Source organism: Cupressus sempervirens, chromosome 3 (genome assembly GCF_028749045.1).
Source record: "Cupressus sempervirens isolate cs-2001-9-10 chromosome 3, ASM2874904v1, whole genome shotgun sequence".
In the NCBI taxonomy this organism is placed as follows: domain Eukaryota; kingdom Viridiplantae; phylum Streptophyta; class Pinopsida; order Cupressales; family Cupressaceae; genus Cupressus; species Cupressus sempervirens.
The window spans coordinates 512724415-512744561 of record NC_143120.1 but is presented as its reverse complement, the minus strand read 5'-3'; the positions used below and the strand labels follow the sequence as shown (position 1 = coordinate 512744561).

Sequence of the window (20147 nt, the reverse complement as noted above, 5' to 3'; positions counted from 1 at the left end):
TGCAGGGCACTTCTTTGAGGACTAGACACCCTTGCTTTCCTGCTAGTGCAGCCGGAAAGAGGAAGATATGATTGTATTGATGTATTTGAAACTATTTATTATTTTGCTTCTTGCCATGAGCATTCCGCATGAGAATGCAATTTTGTACCCACTATGCATTTTTATATATCTAAACTCTGCTTGATTTTTTTGTGTTCTCTTTAATTAACTTATTAGATGCATCTTCTAATTAAATTTTGCAAAATAAATGTATTTTTAGTTGAATATCAGCAGTGTTTTTAGGTTTCCAAGTTTTCCTGAGTTTTTTTTAAAAATCGCCGATATTTTCCGAACTAAACTTTTGGGGGGCTTGGCAAGCTTTTGCCTTTGGCGAGTTTTCCAACTATGGTCCATAGTATTATGGCTTTAGCTTCCCTACACCATTCTTCTTTAGTGTATACTCTCTATAAGGCTATAGCACCAAGTATACCATGTCTCCTACCTCGAATGAACATTCAACTCTTTTCTGATTTGCATATTGCTTCTGTTGGTTTTGTACTCTCTAAATATTCTCCTTGGGAGTCCTCACGATATCTTGATTTTCTTGCAGCAAAGCTCCAACACTAGGCACTCTACTATCACTCATCAACAAATCAAAAAAGTTAGGTGCCTCATAACCATACAAGACCATAAATGATGTCATCTAAATAGAAAGATGGTAGGTAGTATTATAGAAGTACTCACAAAGACATATCTACTTAACCCATCCCTTTTGCTGCCCTGCAATGTAGTTCCTGAGATATCCCTTTTTGGTTAGATCAGAAAGTGGTGTTGCATGTCATGAATATCCATTAACAAATTTGCAGTAAAAACCACATGAGCCCAAAATTCCTCTAAGTTGTATGAGACTCTTGGGTGTAGGCCACTCAATGATTGCTTTGACCTTGTCTAGATCCATGCATACTCCCTATGTGCTAATGATGTTTCCTAAGTACAATGGCTCTCTAGAGCCTAACTCACACTTGAATTCCTTGATATGCAAGGTCTCTTTGCAAGAATACCCAAACCTTATCAAGATGTGGAATATGATCCCTCCACAATTTGTTGTACACAAAACTAACACAAACTACCTCAATTGTTGTATGTCTAGATGATAAGCATGTCTTTGTTGCTCCTCATGTATTGGCATCAAAACACAATTTATGTCATGAAGCCATGTCATCCGCAATACCATATCAGCATCTCCCATGTTTACCACATTAAAAGCTGCATTAAAATCAAAGCTATTCAAATGCATGGGCAGATTTGAAATCTTCCTATCACACCTAAGAGTGTAGCCATTTGTAACCTTTACTCTTATACCCTCAAATAACTCCATCTATATGTTGCCTTTCTCAACCAATCAAGCATCAATGAAGTTATGTTTAGCTCCTATATAAAGAAAGGTAATGATCTTCTGCCCAACTAAAACTCTGCACATCCTAAAGGAACCCTCACACTGTATGTTAGTGAGACGTACTTCCTGTAGATGAATTAACTCTTCCCTTTCAGCCCTTTCTTCCTCATGTTCTGATCCTGCTAGCTCAAACCCTTCTTGATCAAATTTCTTATCTAAATTTTCAGATTCAGAATTCTCATTATATGCATAACACAGTCAATCTTCCCCTTACACCCTAATGAACAATCATGGTTTGCATCATGCGCCCCTTTGCAATAAAAACAAACCTTTGTTCTACTCAAATCATTAAGAGTTTCTCTATCGAGGGGTGCTACCAATTCCCCCTTTGGATCTACTATTTTTGAACAACCCAAATATGATACTCAATTTGTTTTTGCATCATGTCATGATGAGATAATGCTGCAATAATCTCATCCTTCTTCACCTTCAGCTAAGTCTCCAAGCTATGAGCAACTTCAACCGCACATCAAAAACCCTCAAAATATTCTTGTTTCTTCATGTTTGGAATCTTTACCAAATCCTTTAATTAACTAGACTCGTCAACTTCATTGTTACCATCGGATCCAAGTACATTTTTAGATTCACTCTCTGTTTGAAATAAGAGACTTCTAATGTTATCCATCCTCTTTTTCCTTATTATGTTGAGGAGATTGACCTTTCCTTTGACTTCTTGAAGATGTTTTCTTGCATTGGCAGCCACCAATTTAGCATTTTTAGCCTTTTGCAACCATTCATCATTCATTTCTTTAAACTTCTTCACCTCTTTAATGCCAAAGTATGTTAAACCAGCTCTTGTATAATTAATATCTTTCGGTTAACCAATAGGTGTGTGGCTCCCATCAATGGATGTTATCATAGTGTTGATGTTTTCATTATATGGAGAATGATGGTGGATAACACAATTGTCCTCAAACAAATCAGTAACGAGATCATGCCATTGTAAAGATTTACCTTCATCATGTGTAATCAAAATACGAGAGGCTGCTCCATCATGTGGAGGATCAACTTTCATATCCACCTTAAGTGGCTCAATCAAATGATGAGGTCTTTGTAACTGCCCATTCCGAAGCAAGCTCCCCAACTAAAATGAATCTGAATTAGACGCATTATGTTGTGTGCTATCCACATCCAAGGTACTCCTACTATGTCTTTCAACAAATAACTCAACTACATGTTCCTCTAGTTCGCAATCCTGGGGCTCCATGTCCACCACTGAATCTTCAAACTCACTTGCTAAGGTGTGATTTGAAAAATCAAACTCATCGGTGCATGAATCTACATCATGCATTGTGTCATTAATACCCCTTTCTTGAGTACTACCATGTGACATCTCAAGGATAGCATTTGGCCCTTGTAGATACAAGAATTCACAACTGATGTCATAAAAATCAAGTGTTTATGCAATCCCCGTTCATGGTACCAATATCTTGAGTGTCAACACCCACGGGAGGTTTTATAACCTCCCGTGAAATCTCTTGTAAGGATGATGTTCACAAATCATCACCCAAGGCTGTCATACTATTTTCCTAATTCAAATTTGCATGTCCATCAAATTCATCATATAAATTTTTACACACATTATTGGAATAAGTCATAAAATCATTCTACGCTATCATGGGTCGAAGATTCTAGAAAGTGTCTAGCTTATGAGTACAAGATTGAGTTGTAACTATCCCTTTACGATCAAACATAGGTAAAGTGAATTTGTGTGCTGCATGCTTCAAACCTCTGTTTTGGTTACTTGGTCTTTGATCTCGCCTTGTCTTATAATGCTCTTTCCTTTGACTTGGCAAATTGTCAAAGCATAGGTGTTCCCTAACCTCCAGTGTCAATGATTCCCATTCAACATTTGCTGCCATAAGATGACCTGCAAATGTTGCCCTCCTTCAACATTATCATCTTCGTGTTTATTCTTGAGAAAGGTAGGGCGTGTAGGCCTATGAATGGTCTGGGAGGGAGTTATTTGTACTATACTCCTATTAGCATCTAGGACTTGGTTTTTTTGATCTGTGGGTTCATCTTTTGTATTTTTATAGTAAGTTTTTGTAAAGCTTCAGCTATTCATTGCTGCTCCACTGCCAAATGTCTAAAGAACTCTTGTGCTTCTCTTTCTTCATTGTCTCCACCATCTTTTCCTTTGTTTCTTGCTATCTCTTCTCCTTCCTTGTCACCCATTTCTTCTACAAGTATATTCTCAAACTGATTTTGCTCTTGTTCTAATCTCCTACGAGTGTAAACCCTAAGGTGAACTCGCTGTTGTGGCTGCATATGAAACTTCAACCCTCTAGGATGGCAAGATCAAAGCTTTGATACCAGTGTAATAACCCCAACCGGTTATAACTTCATCAAACACCAAATTCTTCTCTAATTCAACTATTTGACATTTTGTCAAACACTTTGCAAGCAAGCTCTGATACCACTATAATATCCTGTGCAAATCTGATTTTTATTTCCAAATTGCTAACCTGATTATTATATGCTACATTGGTTGAAGCTTCTCTACTGTCTTACACTGTGTTTGAGAAGTTGTTCTATGCTAAGGGATTTGTTTGATTTGGAAGAGAATTCATTGATTGCTGGAAATGTTGGAAGACCTGTGATTAATTTTTCTGAAGGGTTGCCATTTCATTTTAAGGCAGCAAATTGATAGTTTCTTGAACAGTGTTATAGCCTGGGAGGCCTACACCCACTCTATGTTGGTCTGCAATTGTTTAACAGGAGCCTGCATCACCATTTCTAGGCCCACATACATACCATCAGCCCTGTGATTTGCTGTTGGGTTTGCTTAATCTTTATCGAGGGCCTGTAATTCATTTACAGAGACTGTTGTTAGCAGGGAAGTGACCTGAAAATTGTTTTGGAAGTCTGTATGAAGGCAGGGGACATAGCTGGGAGCCTTGCATAGCATTTGGAAGGAGACTATGGTCAGTTTGTTCAGTTCTGAAGCTGTACGTTGATCTGGTCAAGCTTTTGAATACAACATCAACTATGAATAGGTTCTTTGAATGTAATCTGAATTTGGAGTAAGTCCATTTCAGCACAGTATTTACTTTCCACCAAATAAATTGGCAAAATTAAGAATTGTTTGTTAGCCATTGGCATTGCCTTATTTCCTCTATTATTGCTATTCTCCAAAAAATCAAAAGGGAAGTAAACACAAGTAGAACGTACATTTCTATTAGTTCAAAGAACATTAAAATATATTTGCATTTCCAAATACACTGCTGGGGGATTTGTTTGCCAAGTGTTTGACAAAATACCAAACCATCTGATTTGTGTGAAATATTGGAAAGATTGGAGTTGTCCTAGTCATAGCCAGGTGAGGGTTATTATATATATATATATATACACCCAGCAATATATCTATTATGTGTTAGAAAAAACACATGCACACACATACACAAGATATATATATATATGTATATATATATATAGACACGGATTATTTGCATGTATGTTTTACTACTCATTCTCACACACACACACATTTATTTTTTGAGATACACATACGTACATATATATTGTGTGTGGTCATTATATATAATTACCTATATACATATTATATATCATGATAATATAACATACATGCTATATATACAAGTGTGTAAACATATAATACACGTTATATATTATATGTTTACATATCATACTTTTAATAATAATATATTTGTTTGACCATACATAGATTTTTTTTTTTTTTAAGGTTTGGTTAGTTGTGACTTCCTTTCTTCCATCTTTTTCTTTCTGCCTTTTGATATTATATATATACTTATCCTCAATTTCTAACATCTCATTTATTTCTTTTGTTCTCACTTTTACTTCTCATGTTCTTTCTTTCTATTCTATCTTTGGGAGTCTGTTCCTTGTGGTTTCTTGTCTAGCCATCTTATCTATTATTTTATTTCTAACCTAGGTGTGTGTGCAATCTCTCTTCCCTTGGTCCCTATATCTTTTGGTCAATCAACATCTGCAACTCACTTTGTTTTGCATCTCTTGCTATCTTTCATCCTGATGATGGATCACATAGTGTGATTCGAAACGTTGATGGTAAAAATCTTTACAAAATCAAATCCAGAAACAAATCAATGTAATACAATGGATTGTGGAAATTTGATCTCTTTAAAAGAATACATATTAAATATTTGTAAATGTAAGGAAATATATAATATTATGAGTATTAGAATTTCCATTTTACTTTTAAAATACTATTACGGATCTATATAGTGCCCCACCTAGACAACATTACAATTATGTCACCTAGTCATAGATTTCCTTTGGCATGAACTCCGCAAATCCTATCTCTTCTTATTAATAGGGATGGAAGGATAGCAGGTACTAGATGAAACTTCTATGAAAAATCAAGGTACTCTGACTGAGCAATGTCTAAACAGAAAACTAAGACATATATCTTACCAAATGGGACACTTAGTATTTTTTTCACAAACTTTTTATATATTTTAAGTTTTAGTTTTCTTGACAGCCACTACCCTGTGACCGCCTCTAGTGAGACAAGTCTTGACTGGGGAGATCTATTTTGGGTAATATTTTTCTAGAATGTACTGGTAAAGTATAAGTGAATGCAAGAATATTAAAAGATCTTCATATTATATACAAAGTGAAGGAATGCTTGACATTGATTAAAACTTACAATCCTTTATTATTTTATTTTTATCCATTTATACCTATTTTATTTATGCATTGTTATTTAATGCCAAGAAAATAGCACTAGCACTTGGATCAAGATACTACAATACAAATTTGGAAGAAAAAGACATTGAAACACTATACTATGCGAACTTCCATTTCAAATACCTCTAAACACTAGTACTTACCAAAAATCAACATTCATTTTATTCAACTCTAATTACATGTGTACCCCAACCTAGGACAATGGAAAGAAATGTGTTACATGATCTCAGGAGATGGTGTGAAGAAATATTCTGCAAGTCAAATAAAATGTAATGGTCTGTATTTATATGTTCAAAAAGGTCACCATTAGAAAATGCCAAAGATACTCATGAGCAAAACATAGTGAGGATAGAATATAGATCTTTGTTAGCACAACCTCAAGGCCCCATATATTGTAAGAAAGGTTACAAGAAAATGAGAAATGCCAACTTACCTAAGCCGCTGGGCATTAAGGAATTCCTTACTGCTGAAAGAACGATATACTCGAAAAGCAAATCTTGCATCCCATCCTGATGATGCCAAACCTCTACTCCAGTAGAGAGGGAATTCAACAACAACAAAAAATTCCATTTAAAGTTGACCATATTATGTAACATGCCAAAATCAATAAAAAATTCAACAAGGAAAACTATGTTACTTTGTAGGAAGTTTCATACAATTTCTCAAAAGAAGATCCAATAGAAGCATTGCATTCAGAACCAATTGTTAAATAATGTGCAAGGCGCATCTCCTCTATCTCTGGCAATGTCACCTCCAAGATCTTTGCACAAGGAGAGAAAATTCTTGTTACAGTAAGAAAATAATAATTTATCTGTTGAAATCTGTTTAAAGTCTTCTTTTGACCTTCCAATTTTTTGTTTGAAAGCATCAAAACTAGAACAAATTGCAAACTCGCTTACTCTTGTAACCAGCCACAATTATTATTGAAGTACAAAATAATTGTTTAGGATGCATAACAAGGTTTTGAACTGAAAGTCTTTGGATAAAAGAATCAAAGGAGAAGCAGAGAATTTGCAATATTGAGCATACAAGAAGCAGGGATGACATTTGTGTACCTTGCATCCATAATTCCCTGCCAATAGATCTAAAGCATGCTGACAGGTACTTCTTATGATGTCATCACAATCATCAAACCACTGTATGTGACACAAATGAAATAGAAATCAAGATATAATGAACTAGAAATGGAACAAACTGTGTGTGGTTATGGCAGATAATCAGTAATACTTCTGATCTTTCTACTTTCCAGAGAAGGGAAAATAATGCCTTCTGAGAAATTTACATCTGTTAATACAAATGTCAAGGAAATTGAAAAGTGACATTCAGACATAAAAATTCATGTTACCTCTGTGTATTTTGCCAGCTTGAGATCCCCAACGGAATTGTTTGTTTGCAACAGGGGTAGGTTTACTTGAGGCTAATCAACCACAGTACAGTACACGAAAAAGAATAACAATATTTAGATTCCAAACAAACTAGATGGCAATATAGGTTTCAGTTATCCCATTTTATAAGTGGCAAACTCTCTTCTATTGTATCAAAACAATGGAAATTATTATATCCATCTAAAGTGAATACTTGTAATCAAGTGTATTATTTGAATTCAAATACAAAGCTTCGAAGGGATATGCAATTTCAGCATGTTTTCTATATTTTTGTTTCATATTTTATCTTGTACTCACTATTCAACCTTATAAGCCATATTTTTGTTCCATATTTTATCTTATATTCACTATTCAATCTTATAAGCCATATACAATTTTATTGTTCACTCGTTAGTTTTAGTCCCTTGACAGACACTTTACCATTCATAGTAGGGTAGATAGATAGATATTTGTTTAACATCCATGAGGCTAAACATAGCCTATGGGACAGCCCAGCAAATTAAGCCAACTTCAGTAATTCGGTTCTTTTCTTGTGTAAGTTGACAATGAGCACTCCCAGCTTTTCAATGAACTCCTCACTGAATATATTATGCCAAGAGTAATGAGATAAAATACCTGCAAATTTGTCCCTGCTGTCCTTATGTATATCACATTCTAAAATAAGGTGTTGTTTGGTTTCCACAGTTCCAGAATTGCAAAAAGTGCAAACTCTCTCCTCAGAAGCCTCTTTTGGCCTTTTCCAAAACCCCACCTCACACTAGAGTTGATGAGAATTGTTTCTCAACTGGGCATTAAGAGTTTTAGCTATCCAAGAAAACTATTGACTCAGACTTGACACTTGGATAACATTTGCCAAAAAAAAATACAAATTATAAACGACTTTAAATGAAAAATAACGCATGTAAAGCACAAAGAATGAGTTTAGAGAACATACAGGTTTATTTGACCATACTAGCATTACTCAAAATCAGGACAAACTCGGTAAATCAAAAGTCTAAATGAATCTTAGGTCCTTGGGAATTAATCAATAGACTATAAAGCAATGTTATAAGACTCAGACTCAACAATGACTTGGCAAATTGAAAACCCAAGAAATTCGAATATTTTAATGATTTAAAAAAAATTCATGCATCATTTAGTCAATTAACATCAAAGGTACAATAATTGAGACAAATAGATGCTTTGCACACATGCACCAGTTTACATTTATCACGTAAGTATCAATGTGAATTTCTAAAAGAAATAAGTTAGACTAAAATTATAGAAGGTATAGATTATTTATTATCATCATGTTGAGCATTGTGTTCATGTTGAATGTTGAAGACTGTTGGTGGTATCTCCCTTGAAGTGGACTACAAGGTTGCTCCCTTGAAGTGACATTATTATCAAGTGTTCACAAAAAAAAATCATATTATATTCTTCTACCATGAAAGTTATGTCATAACTGCTTCACTTAATTTATTTTTTTCTCTTAGTAGATTAGAGAGATCATTATGAATTTTCGGAATGATATCAACTATATAACTGCTCCAATGTCATCATCTTTTAAATTTGTCAAATGGTCGGTTTAATAAACATTTTTTTTTTTCAATCTTTTACAAACCTTAAAACTATTCTTTTATTGTTCTAGAGAATCTCCAATTCTTCAAAAGGAAAGCATTTTATTTGTTGCAATGCTCCCAAATTTGATAGTGTTGTTTTAAACTTTTAATACTTGGTTCTAAGACTTTGTGATTACAGCTTGTGATGTAACACTACTTTGTTGGCAAAAATTCTAGTGATATCCTATTTGTAATATGCTTTGTAGACAAATTGTTGTGTTTTATACCTACTGCATGCAAGACATTTTTTACTACTACATATTGATTGCGTTATTGGGAATCACCATAACAAATTTTTGGAACTCGATATTGCAATGCGATCATAAAAGCCAAAAAAATCATTAAAAAAGTTTTAAATGATTATTTTTTACTCTATGGCTTAGATTCTTGGCCATAGGACTCTCCAAGTCAGAAGAGTCCATGGACTTTGTGAGTCTTGTAAGACTCTGCTAGGACTTGGCTAAGTCAGAATTTAAAGGCCAACCAATCTGGAGCCCTGACTCGACACCAAAGTTGCAAACTCCTACCAAAACTCGCAAAGTCCTATAACACTGTTATAAACTGCTGAAAAATTCGCAGTAATAGGAGAAACATATATATTTTGTTAGTTGAAGACAAGTAAAGGAAAAAATCTTCTTTTCCATCTGACATGGCCAAAAGGAAAATATGTTTCTAAAAATAGACAAGATAAAAGTACCTAGTGGGATCTAGGGGCAACACCCCTAGCATATTCCCTGTCGTAAACGAATGTTCAAATTTAGGCCAATCAATGTTCATAAAGCATGCCATTCTTCATAAATTTATCATTTTTATGTTTTTAACCAATTGAAGTCCCAATCAGCCAACAATCAATAAAATCCACCACTAAGAACGCAACTATCGAAGACAACAGTGATGAACAAAGTAAAAGTATTACCATCACACATCATGTTTTCCTTGAATTGGGGAGTCCCTAAAAACAGACATGGCCCAAATATTAAACTTTGTGGGTTCCACTAGAAACTCATGAAAAATCAGAAAATGTTATGGTACACCAATGTTGTTATAGTCGTATTGAACATAGGAGATGAAAATTCCTTATATAGATTTACAAAGACGATCTTTCAAAAAGAAACAATCATGAACTAAAGACGGAAATAGAAACTACCTAAAAAAGTAAAGACTAACTAAGATGACCATAAAAGAAACATTATAATATTCTACCATCCTCCCTTAATGGTCATTGTGTAACTATTGTCTTTTGGTCACAAATTCTACAAAACATTTTGCAACTGCTGAGATCCTCCCTGGGCCTACAAAATGTTAATGACCAAGAAGCCAAAATCCATTTGAAAAAGAAAAGAGGAGGATGCCCCCTTCTTTAGAAAGATTTGGAAAAAGAGACAACAACCTGCCACTAAGATGCATCTACCACTAATAATCACCAAAACATATGACCAAAAATCATCACAAAAACATCCAACCTTTTGTTGGATAAGGAAGCTTCTCTGCCCTGGAGACAAAGAAAAACATTGTGAACAGCCAACATGATTTTGAGGAAAAATCGATAAAACCTCCAAACTTTGCAAATGAGCATATGCCTCAAAATAGACTACAAAAAGCCACGATTTTTTAGGAGAAGATTTGACAAAAACCCAACTCAATTTTTGAGATGAAAATTTGATCAAAGCTTACATGATTTTTGAGGTGAAAAATCAATCAAAACCAAATAGCATCCGAGATAAAGATAATAAAATACAAAACTTTTTTTTTTGAGGAAAAGCAATAAAATCCAAAAAAAAAATTTTGAGAAAAAAATTATAAACCCACAAAGGAATTCCACGCAACTTTTCAAATTGTAGAATTAGGGATTTTTTTAGGGAAAAATTATGAAAACCCATCAGAGAAACTTTAATGCGACAAAACATGAGAATTCGTGTGGTAAAAGAGCACATGCAAGCAACATGCAAAAACACGCAATTCACATGCAAATACATGCATGCAACCTTCGAAAATCAGAGACTTTTGCCCAAACCAAGAAATCGCGCAATCAAAACCTTCAACAAGGCTTGTGATTTACAACAAGAATCTTTGAAGATGAACCACAAAATTCTCATAAAATACCTCTTACAATTTTTATTACAAAAAATCGAAAAACTATTTTTAGGATAGGCTCGAAATTTTTCTTTAAAAAATTGCCAAATTTTATGAAATCTTATCGACCTGCTCTAATACCATGTTATGGTAAATAAATGTTGTTTTAGTTGTATCAAAGAAAGGATATGAAAACTTGTTATATCCCAAATGTTGACCTAATTTAATTTATTGTAGCCTTTGAATTCAATGGATTTTCTTTCATAATCATGTGAAAAGGGTACTTAAATATATCTGTTGTATTCATTATTTGTTTAACTATTTAATGATGATGGTCGTGATGGAGCCTAAATATTTTGCAAAATTTTTAGTCTCCATTTAAGAAACAATGTTAGAGATTCATTATGGAAATATAAGCATTTATGTCAAATCAAAAGATGAAGAATTGCAATGGGATATGGTTGTGTGCAATTATGTTGCATATAATGAAATACATTTAAAGCAACTATGTAACAGCTGGAAAGCAAGGCAAATGTTGACCTCACTTAAAGAAGCACGCATTAATATAAATGGTAAACATTAGTATGTGCAGAAAATTGTTTATAGAAGGAACTGATACCAATCTTACAATGCAAAGACATTCAAATTTAGTAAGTGTTCAATCAGTAATGAAGAAATTGTGATTATAGAACAAGTATTACCCAACCAAAATATGGAATACAAATAAATAAGCAATTATTGTGTCATAGACTCCAGTAACAATCAAACAGTTTGGACATGTGATGTATACAGAATGGGCTGATAGGTTAAAAAATAACAGTAAGGCAGCAGCCCCCAAGAAAGCTTAAGCCATAGATATGTATGCTTGTGAGATGCAGTAAAAGAGAAACCCAACAAGGTGTTTTATTTCACATGATTTTTGGGCTTGTCTGTGTAAGCCAGTAAACCTATGCCTTTTCAGGCTGGAATCTGAAATTAAGAGCAATCATGCTGCATAACAGTCTGGAGGAAACATGCCTACAATCTTAGAAGAATTAAATGGAACTTCTTTTGAGAAAAATTCCAATGAAGATCCAGAAAATTATGTTTTCAAATCCTCTAGTGTCATCAAATCAACTCAGTCGTAGCAGCTCTGCCATTGTTGACACTTTGGGTAATCTGAAGAATACATTGTGTTGTTTCTGTCATGCACCATGGGGATCATACACCTAAACAAAAGTTCAGGACCTTTTAGATGCAACACGGATGTTAGTTCCAAGTTCAAGGTCTGAAATAGGAATAAATTAGTGATGCGCAGACAGTAATTATATGCAGAATGTAAAAGATATCAGTCAAGAAAGATACATTCACAATAAATCTGAATGGAGTCAATTGATCATCATTGGTGCCACGATGGAGATAATATTACAGATCCCACTCACAGTACCGATTGTGGAAGAGTTTTTTTAAGTGTGCAGGTGTCACTAGAAGATACAGACATCGGACCTTCGGTATCACCTGTCATGTTACAGGCAGTCAGAATTTCTGAATTATTCAGAAACAATCAATTATTATTGCAAAACCTGGAATTGTCCCAATATCGCAAGGAATTAATTCATTTGTTTTCAACAATGCTTACTGCTCTTTTATGTTTGTTGCAGGCTCGCAAGCGGAAGAAGAAGCAACTGGAGAAAAGCACATGATTCAAAAATTAGCAAATAAGAGATGTTTCAAATATATTCATGAGGGATTTAGAAGCCTGTTGAATCCTGGAAATACGTGGTGCATCGATTCTATATGAATTATTTGTCTCCAACAGCAATCGCTTCTGAAAGAAAAATTTCTTTCATTCCAGCTCCTAAAGTGATCTTCTCATGTCATGGTCATGGGATCTTTGTGCACGAACAATGACTGTATTATGCTCAGTAAATATAAGCATGAAGTGGACCATCTACCTACAGCAGGGGTTGATGAGTGAAGCGTATTTAGATGATCTAAAAGTATTTAGGTTATACGGGTTTGAAGATCTCTTATTTCTCCAAAAATCAAACAACTCACTATCCTCATATGCGTTTCCTGTGCCATTGAAGATATTTTATAAATAAATCACTTAGGTATAAGCCTTTAGGTGAAATAAAATAGCTATATTTGATAATTAATTTCCTTCATGTCAAATTTATGATTTGCAGATGGATTAGCCAATCAGTTATTTGTTAAGAAGAGGTGCGATGGATAGCATATATTTTTTCATCCTCTATAAATATATGAGCCATAATCGACAAAAAGAGAATTCATATTCATATTAAATCTTTACATATCAGATGCACACTTTGATATATTATATTCTTTCATTGGTAAAGGATTGAGAGATTGAACAAAGCTCATGGATTTGAATTATTGGGTGAATTTTATGCGTACTGGATAAATTTGCAATAGATGGATCATCTGTAAGGAGTGTCTCTATGTGCAATTTTTATTTCCAGCACAATTTGTAAGCATGTCTATTTTATTTATTTCAATTAGGATGTTAAATATTATTAGGCTGTTTCCTTTATAATTATTTTTTAAATTCTATAAATATTTTAATGTTTGGACAAGTGGACTAGGTCACTATTGCATTTTAAATTTGATAAACATATATATTGTGAAATATTTAATTGTTTCCGTATTTATGTCTAGTTTGTCTCCATATCGCAGGAGTCAAAGTGTATCCAAGACTAGTTTAAGATTGCATTCATATAATTGATCCGTCATGTCTGAATTGTTAAAATTGTTTATAGTTTAAGTACATTGAACTTTATAAAGTTGTTTCAACTTATAATATTGACTTTGTTTGCCCATTTAAGTAAGCACTAGTCTTTATATTACTCTTGATTCATAATCCATATGCTGGCAATTATATCATATCTTTCCTTCTAAGGAATTAATATATTCATTTGTTGCATTAATCTATACTTATTCTTGTTTTGACAACACTCATACATTCATTTATTATTCTTAATTCATAAATTGCAAGTTTGAGGTTTTCCATAATTCTTGCCATTTAGAAAACTTTCGTTGTATTCATGTTCTAACCAATTTGCTTTAAGCATCTTGGATTTAAGGTTGTTGTCTAGGATTAGGTGCACCCGCCTTGGCCTTGCAAAGCCAAAAGCGCAGGGGATTTGGATCACATCGATCAATCCCGTCAAGTTGGCCATAACCGGTTGGATATCCCAGCATCGAGTTGGCAAGACTCGTAAGATTCCAATCTGCGGTTTTGGGAACCAACAAATCATTATACATTATTTGCCATATGATGATGATAATAGTTAGCAGTTGCTTGGTTTCGGAATTATGGTTAATAACTAAATGTTATTATGCATTTATCATGGAACTTGTTATTATAGTGGAAAATGTTGCACGGATGATTGTAGCAGAAGATGAAGGGGTGAAACATTGCTAAACAGGATCAATGGAATGGGGTACTATCTTGGTCCACTTGTCTAGTCGACGGGTATGACCTCTAACTATCTTGGTAAGGACCTAGCGACTTTTATAGTAAGGTACAATCATTTCGACACGTGTGAGCTATTAGATAAACATTAAAAACATTAATTATTTTAACTCAATTAAAGTACATACCTTTAACAGTGTATGGTTGACATTTCCATCATTTCGTTATAACACATTTATGTATGTGCACATAAATATAGAAATAAAAGTGACACCATAATATAGTTTTATACAAGATTCTATCTAATAGTTACATTTAAATACATGTACAAGAAGATAAAATAATCTTCCAAATAAAGCATGCATTTAGATATACATAATAAAAGAGAGAACCTTAGATAACAACATATAATATGATGCCAACCTTATAAATACATCTACATGCAAGTAGATAAATATATTATAATTTATCCTTGATTCATATCATTCAAATTCTTTTCTTTTTTTACTCAATTTGTTACTTGAAACCGAAATACACACTTGTGCATATTATATCGGCATCCAAGAAGGCAAAACATTTCTTTAAGAATTACCGCTTCTTGGAAGCCTTGAGAAATCGAATGCCTTTACATATATTTGGAAGCCGAGAGAAGTCAGATATGTATTTTTCCTCCACATGATTTTACTCTTGAATTTCTTTCCACAATTTTACTCCTTGTTCTACACCCTTGTGAAGTCAGAAATCAGACACATTCTGTTATTGCATACAGATTGCTCTTGTGAGGAAGCCGACTATTAAACATCAATCAAGCTCACGTTTTAGTATTACGTTTGATCAAGTTAAGTGGTCACTTCTTTTCTGAGTGATACATCTTCATTCTTTTGTTCTGCATTATAAATTATAGCAGAAGGAAGTATGTCCATGAGAAGTCTGCACTATAATCTTTCCATATTGAGTAAAGAAAAATTGTCATGTTGAGTCCAAACATCTTCCTTTTATTGCTGTAAGTCAGAACCGAATTGTACTTTTGCAAGTTTTAAGATTGTTTCCTCAAGCCATAAAAAGTTGAGATATACTGAATATGTAATTAATCATTCACCAGCTAAGGATCAACAGATTGAGTTGGTTTACCCTGAGATTTAAATACCTGGGACTCACCCAGCCGAATGGCCAAGGAAGAGGTGAAGAGGTGATAAAGGAATCTGCAATAACATGAAAAACAAAATCAGAAATGATACAACAATAATATATTATTTTAAAAAGGAAATCATTTAATAGCTCATGCATGTTCATACTTATTGTTCTCCTGTTGTCAAATCGAGCGGTGGTGATCGAGTAATAGAAACCATCCAAAAACCTTTGCCAAGGTCTTTAAAGGACATGTTTGCTTCCATAAGATCACTTGATGTCAATAGTGCCAGTTACTCAAACATGTCCATCCATAATTGTGCGGACATTCTAAACATCAGAAATGCTCAAGTGGCTGGACTAGTGGTACCCCATGCCCAATTCCGGAGTAGGGAGGGCCTTTCTTTTCAAAAAATTGGGTGGAGATGGATATGGTCCGAGGTTGCGAGGTTAAGCCTAAGTCAATTCTTTTCCTCTTACCAAAAGTCGAGGCCTGCACCACTAGTTAAAAACTCACCAATTACTTCTTGTATGTTTCTTCTTTCCATTCCTGATATGCATTTATATTCCTCTTGTAACTGATCATGTATTTACTTTACTATATGCAAGGGGAGATAGGACATCGTTATTTTAGTTACTTCAGTTAATCGTTATTTCAGTTACCTCAGTTAATCGTTATTTCAGTTACTTCAGTTAATCGTTTTCTCAGTTACTTCAATTAATTGTTATTTCAGTTACTCCAGTTAATTGTTATTTCAATTACTTCATTTAATCGTTATTCCAGTTATTTCAGCTGAATGGTTATCTCGATTAATCGTTAGTAGTTAAATCAGTTATTATCTCATGAAAAGGATTTAAGAATGTTTTGTTTCAAAAGTTGGTTTAAGAAAACTCTTTCATTTCTATATGAAACCAGATATTAGTTCTTTATTTTCGTATGAAAATCTATTTGTTACATATGGCATTAGAGCACTAAGTTCAACACTGAACCTAGGGCACACTACTTAAATAAAGACTAGTAAACCTGAAAAAATCTTAAATTAAATGTACAAGATGCGAGTAAGTAAAACACCTCGCAAGAAGGCACGACATCTCATCTTTTTCTACCTAGTTAGGAACATACCGAACTATGACTACACTTGTTCCATGCCTCGAGACAATTAAACCCTAAAGCAGGCTTTGCAGCGAATGAGGAAAGAAAGAGTTAGGTGGACTCCTGCTAGTAAAGCGGTCTATAGAAACAAATTGATTCAAATTTGGAATGCCCATCAGACAAATTCTCTGATGCACTTCCATAGATCTTGCATAGTGGAGGATGTGTACAAATCTAAAACTGAACTGAATGCTGGAAATAAAGAAAATTTAGAATGATTGAATCTATAATGTAAACATCCTCTGAGGAGGAAATTTTTGTAAATAAGGTTGTCGCAAATACAACATAGAAGTATTAAAATTGATTAAATAAATTGGTTTATTCCTGTGTTTTATCTACTCACAATCTCTTTATCTTGTAGAAATTGAGTTAAAAAAAATGTTATAACACAACAATTTGACATAAGAATCTTGATAATTTTCAAGTCAAACTAGAAAACTAGAAATATGAGCTAGCAAAGAGAACATTGCAAGCCAAGACATGGTCAATGAAAATAACCCACAATCTTCCATTGATTTACTACTTCAGATTTTGCAAGAAACGCAACTAAAGTAGGATAATATGGAAAAAATAATGAATGAAATGGAAGCCCATATGGGGCATGACCGAATGGAAATGCAGTCCTCGCACCCTCCTTGAACAGAAATAGAAGTATCTGAACGCAACAAGAAAACCCTCAAACTTCACCTCCCAAAATGAAAAACAAAAGAAACTTGAAATAGTAAGTGACCTATCTGCAGATATTAAGAAGATCAAACCACCCAAGTTTGCTGGTTCTGAATCCAGTGAGGATGCAGAGGCCTAGTTAATCGAAATGGAATAGTACTTTGAAATTAGGAACTTTTCAAAAACCTCAAAAGTAGTTTAGGGAATAGACCATTTTACTGGAAAAGTTGCTACATGGTGGGTAAACACCAAGATTGAGCTAAACATCAAAACCACTAAGATTACCTGGAAAAAGTTTGTAACCATTTTTAGGAACCGTTGGTTACCGCAAACCTTCTATGATCAAAAGTTGCTGGATTTTCAAAATCTCAGGCAAGGAGATATGACAGTACATAAGTATTGGGAGAAATTCACCCAACTACTAAAGTATGTACGACCACACCAACAAAACAGGAACCTGAAGGTGAGGAAATTCATCATGGGACTGAATAATAGAATAGGAGGGACAGTTGATGTTCTCACTCCTCAAACCATGGAAGAAGCTCTACAAAAGGTTGTCCGATAGGAAAATAAAATCAAGAGATGATTCCATCCGGGATAATAAAAGAAAAACAAACTGAAATACAGAAAGTACAAATACTGGATCTCAAAAGAATCAGTTTAAGGATTATAAATTTAACAAGCTAGAAACAAAAGGGAATGGAATCAAGGATTTTAAAAGTAATTTCAATACAAATAAGAATAATAAGAGCAGTGAAAAGAAGGGGCCACCTTCAAGATGCTTCACTTGTCGAGAAGATCATTATGCTAATAAATGCCCTACTAAGACTAATACCAATCAGTCATCTCGGCCACCCCTTCCACCTAAGCAATGTGTTTATCAACAAAGGATTCATGTAGCACTTGACAATCGACAAGCAGAACAACAAATAGGCCAGATCGAAACTCCGGGTAAGATCTACGGGAACCCTATTTCTATTTTAATTGATAGTAGAGCTTCTAAATGCTTTATATCACATAAACTATTAAATAGACTTCCAAAGAGATATAGCAAAACCATGGATAGTCGAGTATGCAAACCAGTCAAGGGCTAAGGTAGACCAGTGTCTGTTTGAGGCTCGGGATGATTTTCCAAATTTCTCCACTGAATTGAACTTGTATGTAGCACCTCTTGGGTCTTACGATATTATAATAGGCATTAATTAGCTCAGTGAGCATAAGGCCAAGGTTGATTGTCTTGCTAAAATTGTAAATTGTTTGGCCGACCAAGGCAAACCTGTAAGCATTAAAGGGGTTATACATGAAATTAAATCCAAACAGATATCCGCCGTGCAACTCAAGAAATGTGGAAGAAAAGGCTACAAGATTTTCGCAATAAGAGTTGAAGATATGAGAGATCCTATAAACACCACTTATGGAGATGATTACATTTTTGAAGATGAGGAAATCAAAGAAAAATTAAAGGAATCTGTTGAAGAAAAGTATCCCTATCTAATGAAATATCAGGATGTGTTACCCGAAGAACTCCTCAGATTACCTCCATCCTGAGTCTTTGATTTTACCATAAATTTGATACCAGGAGCAGAACCCATCTCTCGAGCACCTTATTGAATGATCACCACAGAATTAATGGAGTTGCAAATGCAATTGCAGGATATGTTAAATAATAAACTTATCCAACCCAGTGTTTCACCATGGGGAGCCCCAATATTGTTTGTCAAGAAGGACAAAACTATGAGATTATGCATAGATTATGGAATGCTCAATAAGGTCAACATTAAAAATTGATACCCACTTCCTAGAATGGACCTCTTTGATCAAATGAAAGGTGCTACAGTATTTTCAAAGATTGACTTAAGGTCAAGATATCACCAGCTCCACATCAAGGATGAAGACATTCACAAAACTACATTTTGAACTAGGTATGGACATTATGAGTTCACAGTATTACCCTTCAGTTTAACCAATGCTTTGATAGCTTTTATGAATTTGATGAATAGCATATTCTGAGATTGTCTAGAGAAGTTTGTACTGGTCTTTATAGATGACATCCTATTCTATTCAAAAAACGAGAAAGAACATCAAGAGCATCTAGCAAAGGTCTTGCAAAGGCTGAGAGAACATAAATTATACGAAAAATTGTCTAAATGCGAATTTTATCAAAAAGAAATCCAGTATTTAGGACATATTATATCAACGCAAGGAATAGTTGTAGATCCTTAAAAAAATCAAAGCAACTAAGGAATGGCTTATATCTAAGAATGTGACAAAAGTCAAGAGTTTCATGGGATTGGCAGGATTTTATAGGAAATTTGTTAGGAATTTTTCCAAGATATCTTACCCAATCACATCACTACAGAAAAAGGGAAAGAAATTTGTATTGACTAAAAAATGTCAATCAACTTTGAGTATTTGAAAGAAAAGTTAACTACTGCACCCATACTAAGAATACCTAACCCACAAAAGAAATTCGTAGTCATAATGGATGCATCACGGAAAGGAGTTTTAGGAGTGCTAATGCAGGATGAGTAGGTAATTGCATATGAGTCAAGGAAATTGAAGAATTACGAGTAGAATTACACCCCTCGTGATCTAGAAT

The 20147-nt window shown here is 34.1% G+C and overlaps 1 protein-coding gene across 2 annotated transcripts in view; it reads right to left on the bottom strand.

The window, feature by feature from the left end:
* Window positions 1–20147, bottom strand: part of LOC149567424 (fatty acid amide hydrolase-like) — a 255275-nt gene that overhangs the window by 75833 nt on the left and 159295 nt on the right. For both annotated transcript variants that reach the window (XM_089820607.1, XM_089820609.1), the window contains exons 13-16: window positions 7473–7544; window positions 7183–7263; window positions 6784–6887; window positions 6561–6653 (exon numbers count right to left, since the gene is read on the bottom strand). In XM_089820607.1, coding sequence (XP_089676733.1) covers window positions 6561–6653; window positions 6784–6887; window positions 7183–7263; window positions 7473–7544 — 350 coding nt within the window. The remainder of the gene's footprint in view (window positions 1–6560; window positions 6654–6783; window positions 6888–7182; window positions 7264–7472; window positions 7545–20147) is intronic.